The 25,339-nt window shown below is 43.9% G+C and overlaps 1 protein-coding gene across 9 annotated transcripts in view; it reads right to left on the bottom strand.

Moving 5' to 3' along the window:
• KIF13A (kinesin family member 13A) overlaps positions 1-17,539 on the bottom strand; it is a 197,211-nt gene extending 179,672 nt beyond the window's left edge. For all 9 annotated transcript variants that reach the window (XM_069563305.1, XM_069563307.1, XM_069563308.1 and 6 more), the window contains exons 1-2: positions 16,928-17,539; positions 16,544-16,634 (exon numbers count right to left, since the gene is read on the bottom strand). In XM_069563305.1, the coding sequence (XP_069419406.1) occupies positions 16,544-16,634; positions 16,928-16,982 (146 nt within the window). In that variant the 5' untranslated portion in view covers positions 16,983-17,539. The remainder of the gene's footprint in view (positions 1-16,543; positions 16,635-16,927) is intronic.
• Between the last annotated feature and the right edge of the window lie 7,800 nt (positions 17,540-25,339).

The raw sequence follows: 25,339 nt of genomic DNA, 5'->3' as shown, positions 1-25,339 counted from the left end.
TGGCGCACACGAAGTCTGAGCCTGTCCCGCCTAATCTTGGCCTAATGCTGACCCCAGATCACAGAGAAGACTTTGGGAAGGGCCTGCAAGGCTTGGGGCCAGGCCAATCAAATTCTTTAATTCCTCCCCACCGCCCCCATCACACACTCTGCTTCCAGGAGTGGAACAAGGGCAGCAGCCGTGAAGTCAGGAGAGCCTGGAAGACATCAGACAGCACAGCCGAGAGCAGGGCGAGGTACATGGGAGCAACACGCCTACGTTTTCCCCACTTAACAAAGAGATGGGCCTGAGATGTTTTACACACAGAGGGAAAAAGGAGAAGAGTGAAACACACACTTGATGCTCATTCATGTAAAGGCACAAAGTATTTACAACATCAAAATTTTTCTTCATCTTCCTCTTTAGTTTTTGTGTATTTCTGCACACAGGAAATTAGATAATCCGATCAAAATTTCTGAGACCGCTTACATCTCTCCCTTATTAAAAAAAAAAAAAGAAACACCAAACATCTGCATGTGTTCAGGTTTCCATATTTGTACATCTTTCTGGAAAAACATTGAGGACAATGACTAGCAAGTTCATAGGAAACTCGAATGTTTCTATGAAATATCCCTAAATATATTTTCTGAATTTTAGAGTGCCAGTAAAAGGCTATTAAAAACCAAAAGATCACAACAAACAGATAAATAAGAGAGTTCACGATAAAATATACTCACTTAAGGCATGCCAGAGAACCAGATATACAAGTAAAACTATTTCTCCACTTTGAATTTTTAACAGAGGCCATGAGTCTATGTCTCCAGTATGATAAACACCGGAATGAGAGTCGCCCTACGGACTGGGACAATAAAGTCAGTTTCCTCAGAAAAAAAAAAAGAAATTAAAAAGTACAGAAACCCAATATTATTGAACACAATGTTTTGTTAGTTTCAGATGTTCATTTCCTCAGAAGTCAATTTATGACCAGGTAGGACTAACCACTACAAATCTCCTATACTAACCACAACCTGGTAACATATATCCAATTAACAGGTGTGATCAAATACAACAGGTATTTACTGAGAATGCATTATGTCTAAGGGAACAATGAACTACCTAGAACACAGAGCTGAAGCTGCAGGGTTAGAGCCACAGTCCCATCCCTAGGGCCCAGGGCAGGTCTCCAAACAGGCTCTTCTTTTACTCAGATAGTTTGGTGATGGGTCAAATTCCGGGGTAGGCTCTTTGCCATGAGGTTTCCCCCTCAGATCTTATTCCAGGGCTCCAGGGCCCTCCCACCACCAGCCCTTCATTCTTCCCAAACTTTTACAAAAGTGTCAAAACTGTGTCAGGCTTCCCAGGCGGTTCAGTGGTAAAGAATCCACGGATTCATGTTGATGCATGGCAAAACCAATACAATATTGTAAAATAATTAACCTCCAATTAAAATAAATAAATTTATATGTTAAAAAAAAAAAAACACATTTGATCCCTGGGTGCGGAAGATCCCCTGGAGAAGGAAATGGCAACCCACTCCAGTACTCTTGCCTGGAAAATTCCATGGACAGAGAAGCCTGGTGGGCTACAGTACATGGGTTCACAAAGAGTTAGACACAACTGAGTGTACACAGACACACACACACACTTGTGTCCAGAACATTTTACTTCTCAATGTATTCACATACGATTTCTGGACATATACTCTTTACCCAAATGAATGACTGCCAAATGACCAGACTGGTGAACACTTGTTATAGAGGGAATTTCCCTTTCAAGAAAATTCAACACACCCATCCCCACAGAGCAGGTCTGTCAGCTGAGACATGGCAAATGGCTGATTTGATACCACAAAGGTGGTCTTTCAAACATACACTGCATGGAGTGTCCACATTTAAATCAAGTGTTTGACTCTGCAACCCCACGGACTGCAGCACGCCAGTCTCTTCTGTCCTCCACTCTCTCCTGGAGTTTGCGCCAATTCACATCCATCGAGTCGGTGATGCTATTTCATCCTCTGCCGCTCCCTTCTCCTTTTGCCTTCAATCCTTCCCAGCATCAAGGTCTTTTCCAATGAGCTGGCTCTTAGCACCAAGTGGCCAAAGTATTGGAGCTTGCAGACATACTTTTGAGTCCATCCACCCAGGAGGAGGATGGAAATAATGTTGACCTTTGCCCCAATTCTATGCTGAATTCTCCTGGCTCAAGCCCCTTTATGAATATGTATACACTACCCAAGCCCCCTCACCCTGGGCTTAACAATTTCCCAATTCTGCTATGTGGGAGCCAGAGCTTTGGGAAAGATCCCTGATGTTCTCCTTAACTGGCTGCAAGTAATAAATCCTCCTTCTCCTGCTCTCTCTTGATTGTGTCTTTGGTTTAACACCCACCAACAGGGGAACCCAGTCTTTTGGGTAACTAATTTTCAGAATCCCTATGGGTCTATAAATTTATAAGTCCCATTTTACTGGTGAGGAAACTCAAGCATAGAGGGTTAAAGGACTTGCCAAACATTTCCCAGCTAGTAAGTTGCACAGTCAGTTTCAAATATAAGCAGTTTGTCCCAAGTCCTCTGAGCGGCTCTTGACCACCACATCACTCTGTCACAGTACTTGACAGTGTTTTACAAAACTAGTAATTTACACCCAGTGGATGGCCACAGAAACACACAAAAGGCAAACACAAGATTTCCTCTCACTGAGTAAAACCTCTGGCTCAAACACAAAGTAATTCACATGCTTATTTATGAACGTTTCAACTTTATGCTACTTTTTAAATAGACAGGTGAGCTTAGTTCAAGGTATCAAACTACAAAAGCAAAGATGTACCCTGCCATTCAAAAAGTTCACTTATACACACAAATAGGGAAGAGTCTTTGTTCAATATTTAAAAGAAAAACGGGGGAATTATTTCCACTGCCTAATTCGTCACACACACAAAAATGCATACTAAGCTGTCATTGTAGAGAAGGAAATTCTATTCTCTCAAAGCCAGTAATACTTAGTCTTCAGAAAAAAAAAAAAAAAAAACTTAGTTACCTTACCATGTTAATGTTACCTATTTGTTACAGTAACTCTAGATCAAAAAAAGGAGATGTTTAAAACTGGATAAGGCTGCTCAAATTTAACACCATTCTCTTGATAAGCTTTCCCCACCACTCTCCTCCCTCCTTACTCAAAACATTGCTCTTCAAAGGAGTAATTTTAAGGATCTTTCTCAAGGCAATAAAGTAACCATCCCCACTACAATTTGGATTGTGACTACTAAACTTTAATTAACTATATAAATAGAAGTCGTTAAGGATAGAGAACAAAAGACAAAACAAAACAAAAACCCCTAACAGTTTGTTATCCAATTTTAAAAAAGGGCAGTTACAAGTTTAGCTCCGAGACTCATTCTCTACTGAGCTGGGATTAGAGACTGGTAGGCACACAAAGCATCGATTCTGAGGACTTGTTTTATTAAACTACAAAATGTTAAGTATACTAAAGGCTTGTTAATCTGCTCAACGAACCACATGAGGGTTTACTGCACGGCCTTTCCAAAACTGGGGCTGAATCGACTTAGGACTTGCAGCGGAACGCCCGAGCGGTTCAGCATGGTTTGCCCTTTCTGATTTTCCCCACGTGAATGGTTGTGGTCAATCCTAGTGGGTGGACAACCTAGGGAGTGTTTTCTTTTTTTTTAAGACAGCACAAAGAGCCCACAGCAAAGCTTCCCTTTCCTCAAAGCCTTCCTTCCTGATCCCTGTCTGTTTAAAAAACAAAAAAAAAAGAACTTCTTCCCTCAAGGGAACTGCACAGCTGCTTTCCTCGGCCTTTTCTAACAGCAGCAGAGCTCATCACACCTACAGACCCGACTCTAAAGGGCCAGACAGAATCAATAACTCCACTCTCCTTTCAGAAGAATGGCTAAGAGGACACAGACCAGAAGGGAAACACACACCCACTCTCCCTTCCTCTCTGTCTCTCTCTCTCACCCCGTCTCTCTCTCTCTCTATCGCCTGTTGATCAGAATTCATCTCACAAAGGAAGGTAAGAAATATTGGGGATTAACCATACTTTTGGTAGGGTGACAACAGAAACCCAAACAAAACAAGCCGCCCAAGGAAGTGGTAGGCTAACAGACTTTGGAAATGTAATTTCTCCACCCCCATATACATACATACTTATCACATAAAACAGCTGTATGCCAGCAAGAATAGCTTTAAAATCACTGGTTTTCCCCAACAGAACACAGCTGTACCAGATGAAAACTAACTGAAAGGTCCAAGTCAGAAGATTTATAATGCCTGATAGGCACACGAAAAAGCTGCTGTCTGAGCTGAGACAAGACGCTCGTAGAATGTCTGCAAGGAGCCCACGCTCCCCGGCTGGCTGATAACGGCCTCCACTATCTGGAGCTCATGGCTGCCTTCTTTCACTTGACACCTTCCTCTCACCCATCAGCTACTGCAGGCTAACTCAGCCTCCCAAGAACAGTGACCTTTTCTCCCTGGTTTTCCTAACACTCTGACAAGAAGTAAATTACAACCCAACCATTTCAGCCGCTGTAAATGTTACCTATGACTCTATTTGACTCAACTTTACATGTAAGTTGGTAAATCGTCTGCCTGCAATGCAGCAGACTTGGGTTCGATTCCTGGGTTGGGAAGATCCCCTAGAGAAGGAAATGGCAACCCACTCCAGTATTCTTGCCTGGAGAATCCCATGGACAGAGGAGCCTGCCAGGCTACAGTCCATGGATTGCAAGAGTCGGACACGACTTAGCGACTAAACCACCACCACCACCTACATGTAAATACAGTTGAGATAAATCTGAATTTTAAAGCTAAAGAAACCTTACAGGACTTCCCTGGCGGTACAGTGGATAAGAATCCACCTGCCAATGCAGGGGACATGGATTTGATCCCTAGTTCTGGAAGATCTCACATGCTACGGAGCAGCTAAGCCCATGTGCCACAGCTACTGAGCCCGAACACCCTAGAATCAACAAGCTGCAATTACTGAGCCCACATGCTGTAATGACGGAATCCCATGTGCCTAAAGCCTATGCTAGGCAACGAGAGGAGCTACTGCGATGAGAAGCCTACACACAACTAGAGAGTAGCCCCCCGCTCTCTGCTACATGAGAAAGCCCACGTGGAGCAACGAAGACCCAGCACAACCAAAAAAAAAAAACCCTTACAGATTATCTAGTTTAGCCTGCAGTCTGACAGATGAAGACTCAGATGGAAAGGATTAATTACTAGCTCAGTGGATACAGATCATGTTAGCAGCAGGACCAGGCAGTATCCAGACTTCCCAACCAGCTCTCACACCATCCTGACTCTCCACATAAAAGGGGTGCCTGAGATCCTGCAGTGATATAGGAGCTAAGGCTAGGAATGCCATACAGTTCCAGGGCCTGAAGCAGGGAACTGTGGTCCACAGGCCGTTCAGTTCAGTAGCTCAGTCGTGTCCGACTCTTTGTGACCCCATGACCTGCAGCACGCCAGGCCTCCCTGTCCATCACCAACTCCCGGAGTTTACCCAGACTAGTGTTCATTGAGTCGGTGATGCCATCCAACCATCTCATCCTCTGTCATCCCCTTCTTCTGCCCTCAATCTTTCCCAGCATCAGGGTCTTTTCTAATGAGTCAGCTCTTTGCATCAGGTGGCCAAAGTACTGGAGTTTCAGCTTCAACAGCAGTCCTTCCAATGAACACCCAGGACTGATTTCCTTTAGGATGGACTGATTGGATCTCCTTGCAGTCCAAGGGACTCTCAAGAGTCTTCTCCAACAAAAGCATCAATTCTTCAGCACTCAGCTTTCTTTATAGTCCAACTCTTATATCCACACATGACCCCTGGAAAAACCATAGCCTTGACTAGACAGACCTTTGTTGGCAAAGTAATGTCTCTGCTTTTTAATATGCTGTCTAGGTTGGTCATAACTTTTTTTCCAAGAAGTAAGCATCTTTTAATTTCATGGCTGCAATCACCATCTGCAGTGATTTTGGAGCCCCCCAAAATAGTCAGCCACTGTTTCCATTGTTTCCCCATCTATTTGCCATGAAGTGATGGGACCAGATGCCATGATCTTAGTTTTCTGCATATTGAGCTTTAAGGCAACTTTTTCCCTCTCCTCTTTCATCAAGAGGCTCTTAGAAAGATGAAAAACCTGTGCCTCCCAAGCAGGCAGGTGAAGCCGTTGATTAAAGGATAAGCAAGTACCCTGCATCTAAATAACTGAGGCAATTCCTTCCCTCTCTGCCACAATTCCAAGTAAAAACAAATAAAAAGAGGCATTTTGATGAAATACACCTGGCTTGAGAGGTTTTTAAAAAACCTCTAAATAGGAGGCTTAAAAAAAAAATGGGACAGTACTTAACTTTGTGAGGCTTCACTTTCACAATCACACATACCCTTGGCACAGGAAGACTCTAGTAAATTTCCATAAGTTGCCTTAATAGGGAAAACACTTAACTTAGTAAGGTAAATAAGGTAAAATAAGATCAGAACTGGGATTTCTTTGGAAGGAATGATGCTAAAGCTGAAATTCCATGCGAAGAGCTGACTCATTGGAAAAGACTCTGATGCTGGGAGGGATTGGGGGCAGGAGGAGAAGGGGACAACAGAGGATGAGATGGCTGGATGGCATCACTGACTCGATGGACATGAGTCTGAGTGAACTCCGGGAGTTGGTGATGGACAGGGAGGCCTGGTGTGCTGCGATTCATGGGGTCTCAAAGAGTCGGACACAACTGAGCGACTGAACTTAACTGAAGGCTTACTGTCTGAGGCTTTCAGATTTTAGTTTTGAGAACATTAATGGTTCTGAGAATGTACATACATAATCACAATCCATGGGCTTTAAAACCAAATTTATTAAACTAGATCAGTGTTTATCAACCTTGGCTACACATGAGACTCAACTGCCAACCAAGTGAGTTAGCCACCTCGGATATTTCACCCACTCAAGCCCTCTGATGACTACACCCGCAGATTTCTAGTCTTCAGGATGAGACCCCTACACCGAGGAGCAGAGACAGTGATGTCTACTTTATCCAATTTCCTGACCCACAGAATTCAGGGGCATTAAGAAATAATGTTTTCAGACCACTAACTTTGGGGATGAACTGTAAACAATAATAGCAACTGGGACACCTGGCAAGTGTTTAAAAATCCCAATGCCAAAGGGGCACTTCCGCCCAATGAAGCCAGAAATGCTAGGGGTAGGAGTCAGGCATCAATTTTTAAAGCATGCCAGATGATTCTGATGTGCAACCAAGGTTTAGAACCATGTCCAGGCCTGTCCTGTCCAACACAGTAGCCACCTGCTGTTTAAACGAATGGGCTTCCCTGATGGCTCAGTAGTGAAGAATCCGCCTGCCAATGCAGGAGGCGCGTTCGATCACTGATCCAGGAAGATCCCACGTGCCCCAGAGCAACTGGGCCCCTGCGCCACAACTACTGAGTCTGCACTCTGGAGCCCAGGAGACACAAGTACTGAGCCCATAGGCTGCAAGTACCGAAGCCCACAAGCCCTGGAGCCCATGCTCTGCCAAAACAGGGTCTCTCACTGTGAGAAACCCATGCACTGCAACCAGAGACGGGCCCCTGCTTGCCGCAACTAGAGAGAGCCAGTGCAGTGAAGACCCAGTGCAGCCATAAATAAATAAATTCTGAAAGTAAAATAAATGGAATGAAAATGAAACAAAATTTAAAATTCCGTTCTTTGGTGGCACTAGCCACATATCAAGTCCTCAGTCATCATACATGACAAGCGATTACCACAGTGGACAGCAGATGTGTAGAATATTCCCACCATCACAGAAAATTCTAATGGACCAGCCCTGGTTTAGAGCAGTGATTCTCAAAGCTTGGTCCTGAGCTCAGAGCATCAGCATACCCTGGGGACTTGTTACAAGTGCAAGATCTCAGGCCGAGCTATGGCTCAGGACTTTTTGGAGTGAGGCTCTCCAAATGAGCCTAATGCACTCTCCTGTGTGAGAACCCCTGGGCTGTTACTGTCCACACAAAATCATTTTTTCCATGGCCTAGCTCATACCTCTTGATGAAAGTGAAAGGGGAGAGTGAAAAAGCTGGCTTAAAGCTCAACATTCAGAAAACGAAGATCATGGCATCTGGTCCCATCACTTCATGGCAAATAGATGGGGAAACAGTGTCAGACTTTTATTTTTGGGGGGCTCCAAAATCACTGCAGATGGTGATTGCAGCCATGAAATTAAAAGACGCTTACTCCTTGGAAGAAAAGTTATGACCAACCTAGATAGCATAATCAAAAGCAGAGACATTACTTTGCCGACTAAGGTCCGTCTAGTCAAGGCTATGGTTTTTCCTGTGGTCATGTATGGATGTGAGAGCTGGACTGTGAAGAAGGCTGAGCGCCGAAGAATTGATGCTTTTGAACTGTAGTGTTGGAGAAGACTCCTGAGAGTCCCTTGGACGGCAAGGAGATCCAACCAGTCCATTCTGAAGGAGATCAACCCTGGGATTTCTTTGGAAGGAATGATGCTAAAGCTGAAACTCCAGTACTTTGGCCACCTGATGTGAAGAGTTGACTCATTGGAAAAGACCCTGATGCTGGGAGGGATTGGGGGCAGGAGGAGAAGGGGACGACAGAGGATGAGATGGCTGGATGGCATCACTGACTCGATGGACATGAGTCTGGGTGAACTCCAGGAGTTGGTGATGGACAAGGAGGCCTGGCATGCTGCGATTCATGGGGTTGCAAAGAGTCAGACACGACTGAGTGACTGAACTGAACTGAACTGAGCTCATACCTACCTATGAAAGCTATCAACTTTGAACTCCATGGTAATGTAAGGGAATGGTTCATGTTGTCATACAATTTCAGAGATGCATTTTTGTGTTGAATAAGTTCACTTGGGAAGAAACGCCTTGCAATTGGCAAAGGAGTCTTTAAAAAGTTCCAGTTATTTTTATGCTCTCAGTTATTTATAATTGTTAAGAGAAGCAACTTTCAGGTCCAGAAATACAGAAATATGGTTTTAAAGTTATGAAACTCAACAGACTACAGTACTCAACTATTAAAATTATAATTATGAAAACCATGTTGCATGACAAAATATAAATGGGACAAAAGCAAAACACAGCATTTTAACTACAAATATTTATATTTATGGACAAGGACAAAATGAAGGAAGAGGAAAAATAAGAATAATGGATTTGTTAGGTGTTTGGTTGAATAACGACACTTTCCCCTGCCCTCGCTTTTAAATTTCTGCCATGCTTCTTATAAAACATTTTAGATTATCTAAGGAAGCAATCTTTTAAAAAGATACAATTGTGCTTTGATGTGAAAAGTTCACTTCAAGAACAATTTGGTAAAATAGTTCTAGTACTTTATTAGTGACTCACCGAACTGTTCATCTCATAGTAAACTGAAATCAACAGCAGAAACTAACACAGCACTGTAAAGCCATTACACTCCAGTGCAAAAAATAAAATCGGGGGGCTTCCCTGGTGGCTCAGCTGGTAAAACATCAAATCGAGACTGCATTCAAGCAAATGATGAGGCTTGGACTGTTTATCCTCCTAATTCTGAGGGTCTATGAGGGCCTATAAGAAAAAAAAAAAAACTTTTTTTTTTAACCTTAGATCTTACAATCAAATAAACAAATTACTCATTTTTACAATAAAATTTTAGAGATATGAAAACTTGACATTTTTCCATGCTTAGTTTTCATATCATTGTTGGATGGTAAAACACCAAATAAACTAATTTCCAAGAAAGAATTTCTGATATTTTCTTCTTATATTTGCAAAGCTAAATTCCCAAAGATATAATATTTTGTAGAGTGATCTTGAAGAGACAGCTCTTGAATTCCATATAAATCAACTCTTGATTGTTTTCATGTCAATTTTAGTATACTTCCTTTACTGATAGCTCTGTTGTTAGTAAATTTCATTTTTGTTGTTAAGGTACAAAATTCTCTGAGTATTTCTATATATCTTGTTGGTTTCTCTGCCATTCTGTTTCCTCTGCCAGTAATGTTCTCCAAAGTCCTTTAAATTCTAAATGCACAAACACCTTCTCTGTTCTAGCTCCAGGGAAGATTTGAGAAAGGGTAACTGTGGCTGAATAACTGAGAAACCTTGATGTCTTCAGAAAGCCTACTATTTGGGGAAGATGTTTTCTTATAAATGTTTTTTAAATATAAGTGCATAGCATATGTTTCAATTTTATTGAAAACTGGAAACATTTCAAGTTATCCACTTGTCTCTGATTAGATTTTGCCAGAAGAATCCAAGTGGTAGAATGATAAACTGGCTAGTTTGGTATCATTTTGAAAAATCTCCCCAGCCCAACACGTATATGTATTTTAAACTTAACAATAACCAAAAAACAAAAGAAAAGGGAAAAATTCAACTAACATTTTTGCAATAGTAATACAAAATTAGGATTTTCTAATTTTTTTCAACTTTTGTACTGATTACAACTAATTATCTTCATGAATGTTAGTAACTAAGAGTTGCATAAGGCAACTACCACCTTTAATTATAGCATTTATACGTGCTCTTAAGAAAAAACAATTTTATTTCTATTGTTGAAAGTTGAAAAGGGATTTGACAGAACATTTAATAATAATTTTTTTAAAAACAACAAAGAATTTACAAAAATGCTTTCTGTCCACTGGGCACTGTTGAATCTAGGCCCTGAGAATACAAAGATAAATCATATATACTCCTTGTGCTAGAGAAAGCCCCAAATCTATACATTTGAGAAAAGCCTTTAACATAAACACCAACACTAACAAAACTATGCACTTTAAAAAGAAGAAGAAAGAAAAGGCTACTATATAGAGAAAAATATCATTAGTGTCCTCAGAAAGACAGAAAATGCCACAACTAGAAAGTAAGCACAGGATGCTATTTTTTTTTAAGTCTAAAAGAGTTCTTGGAAATTAAAAATATGGTATCAGAGGAAAAAATTAACATAAAGTTTGGAAGATGAAGTGGATGAAATCTCCCAGAAGGCAGAACAAAAACAATAGATGAAAAGCAGAAAGGAAAAACAAAATAATCAGATGACCAGTTCAGGAAACCCCATGTCTAAATAAGTGCTCCAGAAAAGAATAAATAAAAAGAGAGCATTTGCTAATGAATTAATTCAATCAATTTTTTCAGCACTGAAGGATACAAGTTTCCAGGTCCAAAAGGCCCACCACTGTGATTTCACCAAAAAGGAGAAGAAAGAATATTCTATAGGATTCCAGAAAGGGAAAATCTAGGTCATGTCTTAAGGGCTGGAAATCCAAATAGCTTCAGACTTCTCAACAGAAAGACTGGAAGCAAGAAGACATTAAAGCAACCAACATCTTTAAAATAGAATTTGTCACCCATCCAAACTATTAACGAGGTAAGTGGGTGGAATGAAGATATTTTCATTTTTGAAATGAAAAACTTCACCTCCCAAAATTCTTTCTGGGGAAGCAACCAAAGGACATGCTCTACAAAACTGAGGCAGCAAAGAAAGAAAGAGAAACAGAAAAACAAGAAATTTCGCACAGAAAAGAGTCTGTAAAAGCAATTCTCAGAATGATGTGGCAGGAACCCCCAGGATGACAGCTACATCAGGCAGAGCCTTTATAAATTATAAAACTACTCCACACTTCAAAGTATTTACACTGATTTAAAATATTTATACATATGTATGTGTGCAGAACCCAACTTCTTACCCACTAAACTTGTATTTTTCAAATTCTAAACTTGTTACCCTTTTGAAGTTAATTTGGTAAGTCACAACAAACGTTTCTAAAATGAATGAGAACAGAAAGGGGTAGAAAAATAACAGAGATATTGCACATAGTAAATTTTTTCCTGAATCTTTATATAGGTGCACACAACGGTGCATAATGTAAAATACATTTTTAACTGTGAACAAAATAATTTTAAGTCACTAATCTTTAGTACATTATAATTACTTTGAGGCTTGTCTTTTAAAGTGAGAGATGACCATCTATTCTAAAACAAAAATGGAAAACGTGGACATCTAATGAAAATATTCCAGTTTTCAAAATACCACTGATATCATGCATGAAGAATGCTCACTCCTATATTAGTGAAATCTAAATATTCTGCTTTCTTACAATCAACTTTGTAATATTGAGCCAGAGAGAGGAGTAACAACACAGAAAACACAATAAAACTCAAAGTCCCTAGATAATGTAGAATATTACTGCTTCTTTGGTGATGGATCTTTTTCATTTGATATGATTTCAACTAATTTTTCAACTTTCACTCTACAGTTTTATTTGAGGAAAAGAAACCATCCTGGAAACCACTGTAATAGCAGGGGAAACCAGTCTGGGGGAATAAACAATCAAAAACTTGCAACGTATAATTCATAACCTGGAAACCATAGACACAGTCAAATCGACCAAGCTGTAGCTTTCTTCCACTGACCGACCTTCGTGTACCTTGTAAGTTACACTGCCCACCCTACAGTATGGAGAAACTGGGCAAGAAGTTAAAACTTTGATGTTCTTTTACTAAGAGCCTAAATTTATCCAATTTTTCTTTTAACTTAGCTAGGATATATCTGCACATGGCTTCAGTTGCTTACCCTACAATTTACTTACTTTCAGTTACTTACTTTAAAATGGTTTAAAACAATCAAGAACAAAAATTTCTGTACAAAGCAAGTTCCATTACATTCTTATGATAAAACTTCACTTCCTAAAAGCTACAAAGATCAGATTGATATATACATGGGTATATATATATATTTTATGGGCTTCCACAGTGGCTCAGCAGTAAAGAATCCACCTACAATGCAGGAGATGCATTAGATCCCTGGGTTGGGAAGATCCCCTGGAGGAGGGCATGCAACCCACTCCAGTATTTCTCACCAGGAAGATGGGGGACAGAGGAGCCTGGTGGGCTACGGTTCATGGGGTTGCAAAGAGTTGGACACGAATGAGCACAGATGAACATGTATATTTTTAAAACTGCAACTACCACCCATACTGGATTTTTTTAAGGAGTCAACATACTGTTATTAAAGGATAGAAAAGATATTTGTGGAAAAAAAATATATATATATGTGTGTGTATTTGAAAATATGCATGGGAAATCAATAACTGAGGTCACCTTTTTTGTTTGGGGAGAGGTGAGAGGATATTAAGTGTAAGGATGACAGCAGGAATGAGAAGACTTTGCAATGGACACCTGGTTATACGTTGATTTTTAAACTATTATGTAGTTTGGCAAGTTAGGGGTTCTCATTCTGTCCTCCTTCCTGAATTGCCTGGCTTCTGCACCCTGCTTCACATTCTGCACGCACGCACACACAATCAGCCAGAAGTAATCTGTGGCAGGTATGCTTTCAGTTTCTTTGACAAAGGACTTTCTACTGATCTTGAAAAAGTGAACCTGCACTCTTAGCAACCCCCATGGCCAGCACAAATGCCACCTGTCTTTACAAGATGCCAAGACCCCGGGTCACGCCCACAGCCCCTCCTCAGCGTTCCCATCACAGTGCAAACCACCACCATGCAGACATTTGCTGAAGGTCTGCTATGTGCCAGGTGCTGTTTGGAGGTATGGAAGACAAAAGCCAGTAGGACAAGGTTCCTGCCTTCCCAGAGCTCACAACCAAAAGGAGGAAAGGAAGAAGAAACAGGCAATTTTCAAGTGATATGGTAAACATAATGGCAAAAGTATAATCTAAATAATTTACCACACTATATTTTAACTATTTTTACTTCTCTCTTCTCACATCTCTCAAAGGTGTAAGCCTCTGGCATAGGTTCTGGGTCCACAGCGGTCTTTGGATCCCCCGTGCTGAGCATGGTACCTGCATGATCTGAACTTCATAATGAACTTCATACATGTCTCCTGCATTGTAATGCAATGGTATGTTAAGAAACCCATTCATATAACTCTTAATGTTTCAGAATGGTTTATTAACTATCAACTATTAATCTAGACTTCTGTGGTACATTATAATCTTAGAATTTTAGGACCAAAACAAATATCTTTAACCTCAGAAGCCCTGTGACTCTTTTAGACCGTAACATGTAGCCTTGGCTTCGATTCCATAAAGGGGGAAATTATGAAAGCTAAGCCTGTTTCTTTTCCTGGAAACCAATGTACTCTTGCTTGTTTTTACTAGTAGGACTGAAAACTTGGACCTAGTAACTTAAAATTCCAACCACCATTAATACATTAGTAATTTCCTGCAATATTTGGAAAAACAGCTATTTCAATGATAAGGTTTACCAAGATTCATTTAAAAACTTCTTACACTTCAAGCCTTGGACTTCTAGGTAAGAAAAACACTAGTCTCACCTTGCTCTGAGCTTGAGTCCAAACAAATGAAAAAGAAATGAATTGCAAACATAACATGAAGCATTGTTGCAATTAATCAACCTAGAACCCAAGGGAGAAACTGTTTCTATTTTTAAATGTGCTGTTGCTTTAAGGGAAAATCCACTGGAGAAAGATGAAACCAAGCTGCATAATGAAAATCAAAATGCATTTGATGTCTCCATCCTTGCAAAGACAGTAATCCTAACGTGCAAGCAGTACTGCTGGGTTGAACCCTCCCAGTTTGTCTATAAACTGAATGACACGTACCTAGGCAAAACCCGCAGAAAGAGCCCATCCACCATTCAAATAATTCTGTCAGGAGGTCAGAACATGTTTCAGCACTATTCTTATAGCTCTGGATAACGGGCTATTCCAAGAAGCAAGCATATGGAGAAATCCCCAAATCATGCTACAAAATCATTACTTAAAAGATCCTGATTAGTAATGACGGTGGTGGCCCTCAAAATGATCAACTGATTATTTAGCCTTTCCAGCCAAGTGTCTGCAGTTATAAAGTCTATCCACATTCCACAAAATTAAATCCCTGCCTGTCCACAATGGACAAAGCTTTATAACATTAAATAGTAGCTAATAGTAACAATCCGTATGGTTAAGAGTGGCAAGAAGCAGGTGCCAAACCAGCAAGGAAAACAGAAGCCACAGAAACACAGGAGTTGACAATTCTACCTATTTCGTAGATTGCTTTGAAGAATCGGACCCAGCAGAATTTATTTCTTAAACATGAGAAAATATTCAGTTTGGGTGTGGGGGGGATGAGGGAAAGGTACTGGTGATCTAGGCAGCCAATGTAACCTGTAAATATCTTAATTTACTCAATGAGTTTACTTGCTATTAACATGAAATATACAACTATGTTGCTATAAATGGATCTAAAAATACTATAAATATTTAAAATGTATCTAAAAATATTATCCAAGGATACAACCATTACTGTTAAAAAGCATTTAACACATTTTAAATATAACAGCTATCTACCTTCACCACACCAGTCTGCTATAGGAAGCAGAATGTTTGCACAATAGATAAAAATTTCTAGCCTCAGCACAAAAAGCAAAAAATTCTCAAATTTACCTCCTGATAATTTCTTCCCCCAAATTTAGTAAACTATGCCTGGACACTGCATGATTATAGAATGAAGGCAGTTGCTTCCTTTAGCAATAAAGTAACAAACCCTACTTCAGAGCTGCTGTTCAGTGAGGAAAAAAAAAAACAAAAAAAAAGCTCCAAAGAGCAAAAATGTCACTAAATTGTATCACATCAATCAACAGGTAACAGGTGACTTTTGGAAACAAAAACTCACTCCAGAAGAGTTAATTTTTCAAATCTCCCTGGTTTCTCTTTCCTATTTTTCCAAGCTACTGCACTGCTATACTGAATGAATTTCAACCCTTTTCTTCTCAGGGGCTTACCAGAAAAATGCCAAATATTCAAATTATTTTAGGGCATTTTCCCATACTGTTGCGTGGAATAGAGCAGAATTAATAAGGATCCAACAGTTAACACTTTTCAAATGCAAATATGTTGCCATCTAGTAAATGCAGCCCCTCTTAAACATCCCCCCAGTGTCTACACAGCTCCGGGACACTACTTTTGTCTTCCTGAAAATCAAAATTCGCGCATTACATTCAGACATTATCTCAATCTAGCACCAACAAAATAATAGATCTTAAACGGTCCAGGCCTGAGCCAGCATCGTATAAAACTGTTTTGCTTTACTGCGGTGGGGGTGGAGGGGGTATTCCTCCCACTCCCTATATTACACAAAGTTCCTTAACAAGTGTCTGCCAAATAAAGCCACCAGTGCAGGGGTGGAAAGAACCAGGGGCACCGGGTTCCACGGTGCCGGCCTTGGGAGGTCATTCCTCGCCTCAGGCCTCAGTTTTCTCATCTGTAAAATGTGGCCGTGGGACCATCATCTCGAGAGTCCCAGCAGGCCCTCTCGGGGTGTCTCGCCGCGGGCCGGGGACACAGGACTGGTCCCAGCTCTGGCCCGGGGTGTCCTGCCTCTAGATGGGAGGGGACAAGGGAGAGGGGGGCAGAGGGAGGAGAGAGAGGAACTTGGACTTGCAACAGCTTCAGACGGGAGCGTGCGACAAACTTGAAGCCGTCCTCCTAACAATAGGAAAGAGCACTCCCATTTTCCTGGCTCAAACTTGCAGGAGGCGGCGGGGCTGCACCCGCTCGCCCTCGGCACCCGCTTTTACCTTTCTCCCTGTTTGGTGTTAGAAGGAGGAGGGTGCAGGACCGTTTGATTCCCTTCCATCTCCACCACGCACTTGGTGTTGAGTTCCAGTTCTGAAAGCAAAAGGGGAGGAACAGTGTTGCAGAGCCGTGCATCCGCGCCCGCAGCCCGCCTCTGCGCGCCCGCGCGGCGCTCTCCCCCGGGAGGCGGCCCGAGCCGGGAGCCGGCGCACCGGGTCCCCGCGGCCGCGGCGGGCGCCGCCTCCTCCCCGGAGCTACCCCGGCCCCGGCTCGCCTCCAGCTCCCGCAGCCCCAGCCCCGCGGCCCCGCAGTTTTCCAAAGTTGCCCCCCACCCCCCCGCCCTCAGCCCCGATCGCAAAGCGCAGAGGAGCGGAAAGCTTGCTCACCTCGTCGGTTCAGGGGCCGGACCCGGACGGCAACTTTTACCTTGGTATCCGACATGTTGGCGGCGCCCGCTCGGCCCCCAGGCGGCCCCTTCACGCGCGCCCCCCGAGCGCGGCCGCCGCCGCTCCGCCGTGAGCTCCGCGAGGCAGCGCCGAGGCGCGCGGGCCATCCCGGGGGAGCGCGACGCGGGGCACGGCCGGGCCCGGGGAGGGGCGGGCGCGCGGGCGGGCGGGCGCGCGGGGCGGGGCGCGGCGGCCGCGGCGGGCGGGGAGGAGGCCGCGCCGCCCGGGCCCAGGCGCCGCTCTAGCCGCGCCGGCCCAGCCGAGCGCACAGCGCCGCCGCCCCTCGCGGCCGCCCCGGGCCGCGCCGCGCCGCCATCTTCCCCGCCTCGCGGCGCCGGGAGGCCCTGCCTGCCGGCACCCGGGGAGGGAGCGGGGGCCGGCGGGCGGCGCGCGGGGCTGGGCAGGGGAGAGGGGCGCAGCGATCCGGAGCGGGGCGCTCGCTTTTCCCCCGGGGCCCGGCCTGTCCCCCGCGGCCCCGGCGGGAACCCCACGGGCACCGCCTTGAACTCGAGTCACCTTCTGGGGCCAATGTCACCGCAGCCCCCGGGAGCCCCTGGGCGTGCCGGGTGGGCAGGCCTTACCCACCGGGTGAAATGCGCCTCCACCGGCCGGCCGCCCCCTCCGCCCGCCCCTCACCGCACCGCGCCCAGCGCGCAGCGGCGTTTTCCGATAGTGAACCGAGGCTGGAAGTCAATCCGTGCCTCCGCCACCAAATGAGCGTGTTTGCAAAGATTACTCTCGCTTCCTTTCCGGCCCTTGCGCTTCTCCGACGGGAGAGATGTCCAGTGTGGGCTGGGAGGGTCATTAACTGTTACATAAGAATTTAAGAGCCATGGATTTTGGTCGCGCGCTTGCCAGAGACCCACCTCGCTGCCAGGGCGGGACTAGGGGGGGATCTGATTTATTCTGTGCGGTTCAACAAGTGCTTCTTGGGCGTGCACTTCTAGGTGCCGGGCCTGTTGAAGCGTACACAGAGTCTATAATCCCGAGTTGAGATCAGGGGAAATCAGGTCGCTTAAATGTAGAAATTCAATCTTTCATAGGGTTATTCGAAGTTGTCTTGGGGGCCAACTGTGTGCAAAGTATTGTGGAGGACACAAAAACGTGAATAGTCTTGCATCCAGTACTGCAGACGCACACTCTGTGGCGGGAAAAAATAGCACCGAGTCAGGTGTGACGCTGGACTGTTGGCAGATGCCCTGAGATGTTCAGTTCTGTCTCCAACAGGTGCCAAGTAGGGAGGGGCCTGACTCTCTCCCCACCCGACCCCCTATCCTCTGTCATATCATGAAAGCCTGGAATACCTAAGAAATTTCAACTTTATTCTAAAGGCAAGGGGAAACTGAATGGAGACTTTGGGTTTGGAGCCGGGGACCGACTCTAAGACTATCATCAAGATAAGAGGTGATGATCGCTAGAGCAAAGCCAGCGGTGGTAAAGACAGGAGTACTGTGGAGATAAGAGTGAAATAACTCAGCAGCACTGGGATGTGAGAATTGAGGGTCTGGGAGGATGCTGGTGCACGTGTGAGTGTGTGTGTCGCTCGGTCATGTCTCTTTGTGTACCTACGGACTGTAGCCCACACACCAGGCTCCACTATCCATGGGATTCTCCAGGCAAGAATACTGGAGTGGGTTGCCATTCCTTCCTCCAGGGGATCTTGCCAACCCAGCAACTGAACTTGGGTCTCTTGCATTGGTGGCAGATTCTTTATCCTCTGAGCCACCAGGGAAGCCCATGCTGGCTCATAACACACCATAAATGGATAAGAAGTCTTAAGGTGAGAGGGGCATGCTTAATTTGCTATTGCTGGTTAGTTTCCTCTTTTTTTTTTTTTGGTTGATTGGTTGGTTGGGGTTTTGTTTGTTTGTTTTTTGCCAAGTAGTCCTGTTTTTCCACCGTTCCCAACCCTCTTCAACTTGAAAGTCCTTCACCTTCTCTGAGAAGAGTTTACCAAATGTTTCTTCTTCAAAACAGTTTTAACCCTAACTCATGTGAGACTGGGCTTCCCTGGTGGCTCCATCCACAAGGAGTCCATCTGCAATGCAGGTTCCATCCCTGGGTCAGGAAGATCCCCTGGAGACGGAAATGGCAACCCGCTCCAGTATTCTTGCCTGGAGAATCCCATGGACAGTGGAGCCTAGTGCGCTGTAATGCACAGGGTCACAAAAGAGTTGGCCATGACTTAGCATGTCCCTACAACCCTTCTACAACCCTCCTCCCCAAATGGTCATCCCTCTGATTGAGTTTGTTTGCTGGCAGAGTGCTCTCTCATGGGTGACCCTAACATTCTACTGATAGAGAAGGGCTCTGTACAGGGCTTCCCTCCTAATTCAGTTGGTAAAGAATCTGCCTGCAATGCAGGAAACCAGGGTTCGATTCCTGGGTCAGGAAGATCCCCTGGAAAAGGAAATGGCAATCCACTCCAGTATTCTTGCCTGGAGAATCTCTTGGACAGAGGAGCCTGGCAGGCTACAGTGCATGGGGTTGCATGAGTCTGACTCGACTTAGCAACTAAACCACCATGAAGAATCAAATTTGCTTCCTTGTAAATTGCAACTGTTGATATACAGTGCCTCCTGGAGCTTCCCCCACTACAAATTAAACTCCTATACCAACAGCCCTTCAGACACTTGAAAATGGCTCTCATGCTCTTCTGAAGACCTCTGTTCTTCAGAACATGCTATACTAGGGACTTCCCTGGTGGTCCAACGGCTAAGACGCCATGCTCCCAATGCAGAGGGCCCAGGTTCCATCCTAGGTCAGGGAACTAGAGCCCACATGCCAAAACCAAGAGTTTGCAGGCCACGACTAAAGACCCCGCATGCTGTAATAAAGATAGAAGATCCCACATGCCACAGCCAAGAGCTGACACAGCCAAATAAATAAATAAAAACAAAATTATTTTTTTAAAAAAGAATATGCTGTTCTAGTTACTACAGTTATGTAACACATCCTCCCAGCAGATTAGCAGCTTAAAACCATTTGAGAAGGGCTCATCTGGTTCAATCATGAGATTGCAGAGATGGCAGTCAGGTGGTAGCTGGGAACGTGGGAGTTGGAGCAGCTGGAGTAGGACAGGCATTCCTCTTTCTCTAAATACTTTCAAGCTTTCTCCATACGGTCTTTCTGCATGGGCGGCTTGCACTTCCTCACAGCATGGTGGCTAGGTTCTAAGTGTGAGCATTTTAAGAGTCGCAGTGTAAGCTCCTCCAGCTTTTATGACCTTACCTTAGAAGTTCTGTAGTGCCACTCCTGTGGTCTCACAAGCCCTCCCCAATCCGAGGAGAGAACTACAGCCCCCTTATCTCTGGGGGAAATGTCAGAGTTAATCTTTCAAGATCATGTGATGTGGGAGACATTTGTTGTAGCCCTTTTTGGAAAATGCAGTTTGCCACATATTGCATTCTCTCAACTGTAGTGGGCATCCTTCTCTGAAACTAGATTGTAACAAAGTGAGGGGACTTCCCTGGTGGTCCAATGGTTAAGACTCCTCAGTCCCAAATCAGGGGGTGTGGGTGTAATCCCACATGCCACTCTGTGCAGCCAGAAAAAAAAAAAAAAGAAAGGTAAGGCTTAGGAATGAGACAAACTGTATTTGAATCTTGTCTCACGTGTAGCCTAGAACAAATTTTGAACTCCCCACAACAAATTTTCAAATTTACTTTCGTGAGTAAGTAAGAACTATGAACTCCTCTCCCGCAAGATGTACTAAACACCTTTTTGAGTAAATGCCCGACATACAACGTTCACTTTTTCTGAGAACAGCTGTTCCCTCTCCCTCCATCACCCCTTGACTTTTGGACCTCAGCTACCATATTTGTACTGTATAACCCCACATTCCTGGCAAAATTCCTGCCACAAGCTGAATCTATCAGTTTCTTCCCCCCTGGAAATCAAGGCTTGGGATTCGGAGAGTTGTGACTGAGAGTTACGACTCTTGGAATCAAATTGTCTGGTTTGAATCCTGAAACTTCCTTTTCTGAGCAAGAAAATCTGTATTAACTATTCTGGGCCTCAATTTCCTTATTGGGATGATGTTGTGGTTGTTTAGTCTCTTAGCTGTGTCCAATTCTTTTGCGATCCCATGGACTGTAGCCTGCCAAGCTCCTCTTTCCACGGCATTTTCTGGGCAAGGTTACTGGAATGGGTTGCCATTTCCTTCTCCATCAGATCTTCCCGACCCATGTCTCCACGTCTCCTGCATTGCAGGTGGATTCTTTACCACGGTGCCACCAGGGAAGCCCATAAAACCAAGTGTTTACTTATAAAGATTAGATGCCTTCCTGGAGAAAAAATTTGGATGATGGTAATTGATGATGGGAAAAGTCCCTACTACATAGGGTTGTTATGAGGATAAAAGGAGTTCATATCTATCTCAGTTTCACCCCAGCATTGTAAGTGGAAGCTGGCACCTCCCTGTAGTCAGCCTGAGGGCTGTGGAGAGACTATTCTTCACGATCACAGGGAGGCCCACAACCGCAAAAGAAGCTGCTGTGCAGGACATTTAGGGAAGTGAGAACTGTTTGGGTTTCCAGGTTTCTAAAACCCTTCTAGGTTCTTCTAGGCTCTGTTAAGCTGAGCTCTATTCCCACTCCTAAAATCTGCACAGAGAATAGAATTAACTTGGGAAAAAGTGCAACGGGCTTGAGAACACAGAAAATGCTCATGGAACAGTAGCAATGGTATTTTGTCCGCTTGGAGAATGTTGACAAGTGACGCAAAATATTGTTGGCATTGACCTGCATCCAGAGAAGGGGCGTATGTGGAGGAAGGACAGAGATGATAAACATGATGAAGAATGAAAGGCAGCGCAGGGCAGGCAGGGAAGGCATCCTCCCTGGGGTCATGCAGCCGGGGTTCCGATTCCAGCTCTGACATGTTCAAGTGGCAACACCTCAAACGTGCACACTGCCCACTCAAGGCCACAAAGGAGCCTGTCGTCCTGCAACAGTTGGCTCTTCAGGCCAGTTTGCTATGAAGGGATGAGGTGGGGGCTGTTCCCAGGGCCCTTAGAAGTTCCCAAAGGGTGTGAGGGGTGCTTATGGGAACCCCAACCTCAGGCATTTGGCAGGCGGAAATCCCAGTGGTTATCCGTCTAAGAAGGTGTCGGAGGGTGTAGACCAGGGATTTTAACTGGACGGGCTTATTCAAAAGAATCTGGACTCTTCTATTGCATAAGGCTTTGTTGGATTTTGCTGTGGTTTATTCTCATCTTTGTTTAATTGAAGTAAGCAGCAAAAAAAAAAAAAAAAACCGCTAATAAAAGAATGGGTGTGCTTTTCTCTAGTGGCAGCAAGGGGAATTCTGGGACCAGACAGACAGTGTCACACTCTGGAGTCGGTCTAAGGAAAAAGCAGCTCAGGGAACAGCAAGGCAGCTCCTTCTTAGATGGATAACCACTGGGATTTCTGTAGTCACGAGACTGGCGTACAGAATTAAAGGTTCATCAGAGAGCTAGTCTAAACTGAGAAGATCCTGGTTGTGGGTCTGAGCTATGCACAGGCTTTGGGGAGCTTTGCTGATTTCTTTTCAAGCATCTCTACAATCCCCAAAGTCCAACATAACCAATGAATGCAGTTACTGTGTGCTCTAGACACATCCCCATCCACCCAGTCTACGTACTTTACACATATGGTCTTTGTTAGGAAGAGCTTGTTAGTAGGGCTTTACTTTAGAAACCAGAAATGCCCTGGGATCTGAAGAACCTGACAGACACCTGATCACAAACGTCCCAAGGACTCTGGAATCATCTGATTTCAAGCTATTTCAGCCAGAAGGGGGCTGCCAGGCTGATGTCAAAACTGCTAATGGCTTAAGTCTACCAAGGATCAAAGAGTAATGATGGCATAGGCAAATACTTAAATAAGAGGCTTTCCATAAATCTACTTTAACAACAGTGTCCGTCAGCCTAGGCTAAGTCATGCCATGGTAACCCCACAACCTTTGAATCTCAGTGGCTCATGTAAACAAGGCTTTATGCCCAACTCAGGTGACTTGTCCCCCAAAGCTTGGCTGTGGCTCTGCTCCTGTCATTTTCAAGTCCCAGGCCAATGAAACAGCCTCCACCTGGGACAATGTCAGTTTTGTGGCCAAAGGAAAGAAAAAGATGGCAGACCACACAATGGCTCAAGATTTTGCTCAGAAATTATGCATATCATTTCTCAGTTTCCACTGGACCAAGAAACATCTCCATTCATGCACCTTCTGCATTTTGGATTATTAAAGCCAGGAAAGATTCCCAGAAAGCTGAGAACCAGATAGGAATGTATTTATGCCTGGTGACAAATTGCTTCCCAAGAGAAACTGATAGGAAAAATTACTGCCATCAAAATAAAAGTGTGGTCATTTTCTATCAAAGATGCAAAATGTTTTTTTAAAGAAATATATATTTTGGGGCTCATCATGGATCCTGGCTCACAACACCCATAACTCTTGTAATTAACTAAGTGATTAGAACATAGGAGCATCTTTCATTACAATATTTGGTTTTAATCCTTCATTCCTGAAATAGCTCCAGAACACTAAAGGGGAAACAAGGTGATTTTTGGAAAGATAACCACAGGATGAGGGCTGGTTGCCAGGGAAACGAACCATGTGATTACAAGGCTGGAAATTAAAAGCTCACCCACCCTCTCTACCTCTATCTCAGAGGCAGGGAGGTTGAATCAAACACCAATGGTCAGTGATTGAATCAACCATCTGTATACAAAGAGTTCAGTTCAGTTCAGTTCAGTTCAGTTCAGTTGCTCAGTCATGTCCGACTCTTTGCGACCCCATGGACTGCAGCACGCCCAGGCCTCTCTGTCCATCATCAACTCCCAATGTTTACTCAAACTCATGTCCATTGAGTCAGTGATGCCATCCAACCATCTCATCCTCTGTCACCCCCTTCTCCTCCCACCTTCAATCTTTCCCAGCATCAGGGTCTTTTCAAATGAGTCATATACAAGGAAGCTTCCATTAAAAAACAAATGATGGTGGTTGGGAATCTTCTAGATTGGTGAGCATGTGAAGGTTCTGGGAGGGTTGCTTGCTGTGGAGAACATGGAACTTCCATCCCACTTGCCACACACCTTGCCCTTGTGTCTCTTTCATCTGGCTGTTCCGGAGTTGCATCCTTTTATGATCAACCAGTGATCTAGTAAGTAAGCTTTTTTCGTGAGTTCTGTGAGCTGCTCTAGCAAATTACTGAACAGAGGAGAGGGTCATGGGAATGTATAGGATGACCTGGACTTGCTACTGATGTCTGAAGTGGGAAGGGAGAACAGTCTTGAGGGACTGAACCCTTAACCTGTGGGATCTGATGCTACATCCAGGCGGATGCTGTCAGAATTGAATTAAATTGGGCTTCCTTGGTGGCTCAGACAGTAAGGAATCTGCCGGCAATGCAGGTGACCTGGGTTCAATCCCTGGGTCAGGAAGATCCCCTGGAGAAGGAAATGCAACCCAGTATTCTTGCCTGGAGAATTCCATGGACAGAAGACCCTGGTGGCCTACAGACTACGGGGTCACAAAGAGACAGACACAACTGAGTGACTAACACTCCTGTAGGGCACCAGTTGGAATCTCCTGAAAACTGGAGAACCGCTTAATACGGGGGGAAAACCCTACCCGTTTGGAGTACAGACGTGTTCAGTGAGTAGATGGACAACAAAGTGGGTTTTTTCCTTTAGAGAAGGGCTCCAAACCATCTACCACGATAATATTTATATCTCACAATGGTTCATGGTAGCAAATATTTATTCAACATTGACTACCTCCCAAGCACAGGTTCTTTATTTAATTCTCACAGTACCCTCTGAGACACACACTATTATTATCCTTCACTGTATGACAGGTTAAAAAATAAAAGAGAAAATTTAGGTAAGCTGTTCAAGGAAGGGAAGTGGCAGCCTTGGGATTTCAATGCACATACAAATTGAAACATGCATGTGAGTGATTTTCAGAAGAAGGATAATAGATTTCCCCTGACTCACCTATATTTTTCTGGCACCAAAAAAAATGAAATAGGCAATATAAATAATAGTCTGTTACTATTATGATTTACAGTTTAACGCAGTACGTAGCTCCCATAAAAGCATCATAAAACACTGTGGGAGACAGATGAGAAAAATGGGTGATGACGGGGCATTATTAGTAACATCATTAGTAATGATGTTCAGTCTGGATGATGCTTCTGTCAGTGAACAAGCACTGATACTTTTTTTTTTAAGTCAAATTAGTATCAGGACAGACTCAAGGCAATGAGAATTCCATGGGAAATTAGTAAACTTACTTGGAGTTAGTTAAAGGCAGCTGTAATCCATTGGTTTGATTGTCTGCCTCTTGGACTGTGAACTCCTTAAAGAA

Source organism: Ovis canadensis, chromosome 20 (assembly GCF_042477335.2).
Source record: "Ovis canadensis isolate MfBH-ARS-UI-01 breed Bighorn chromosome 20, ARS-UI_OviCan_v2, whole genome shotgun sequence".
NCBI lineage: Eukaryota > Metazoa > Chordata > Mammalia > Artiodactyla > Bovidae > Ovis > Ovis canadensis.
The sequence above is the reverse complement of the archived record's forward strand: the minus strand, read 5'-3'. Positions and strand labels throughout refer to the sequence as shown.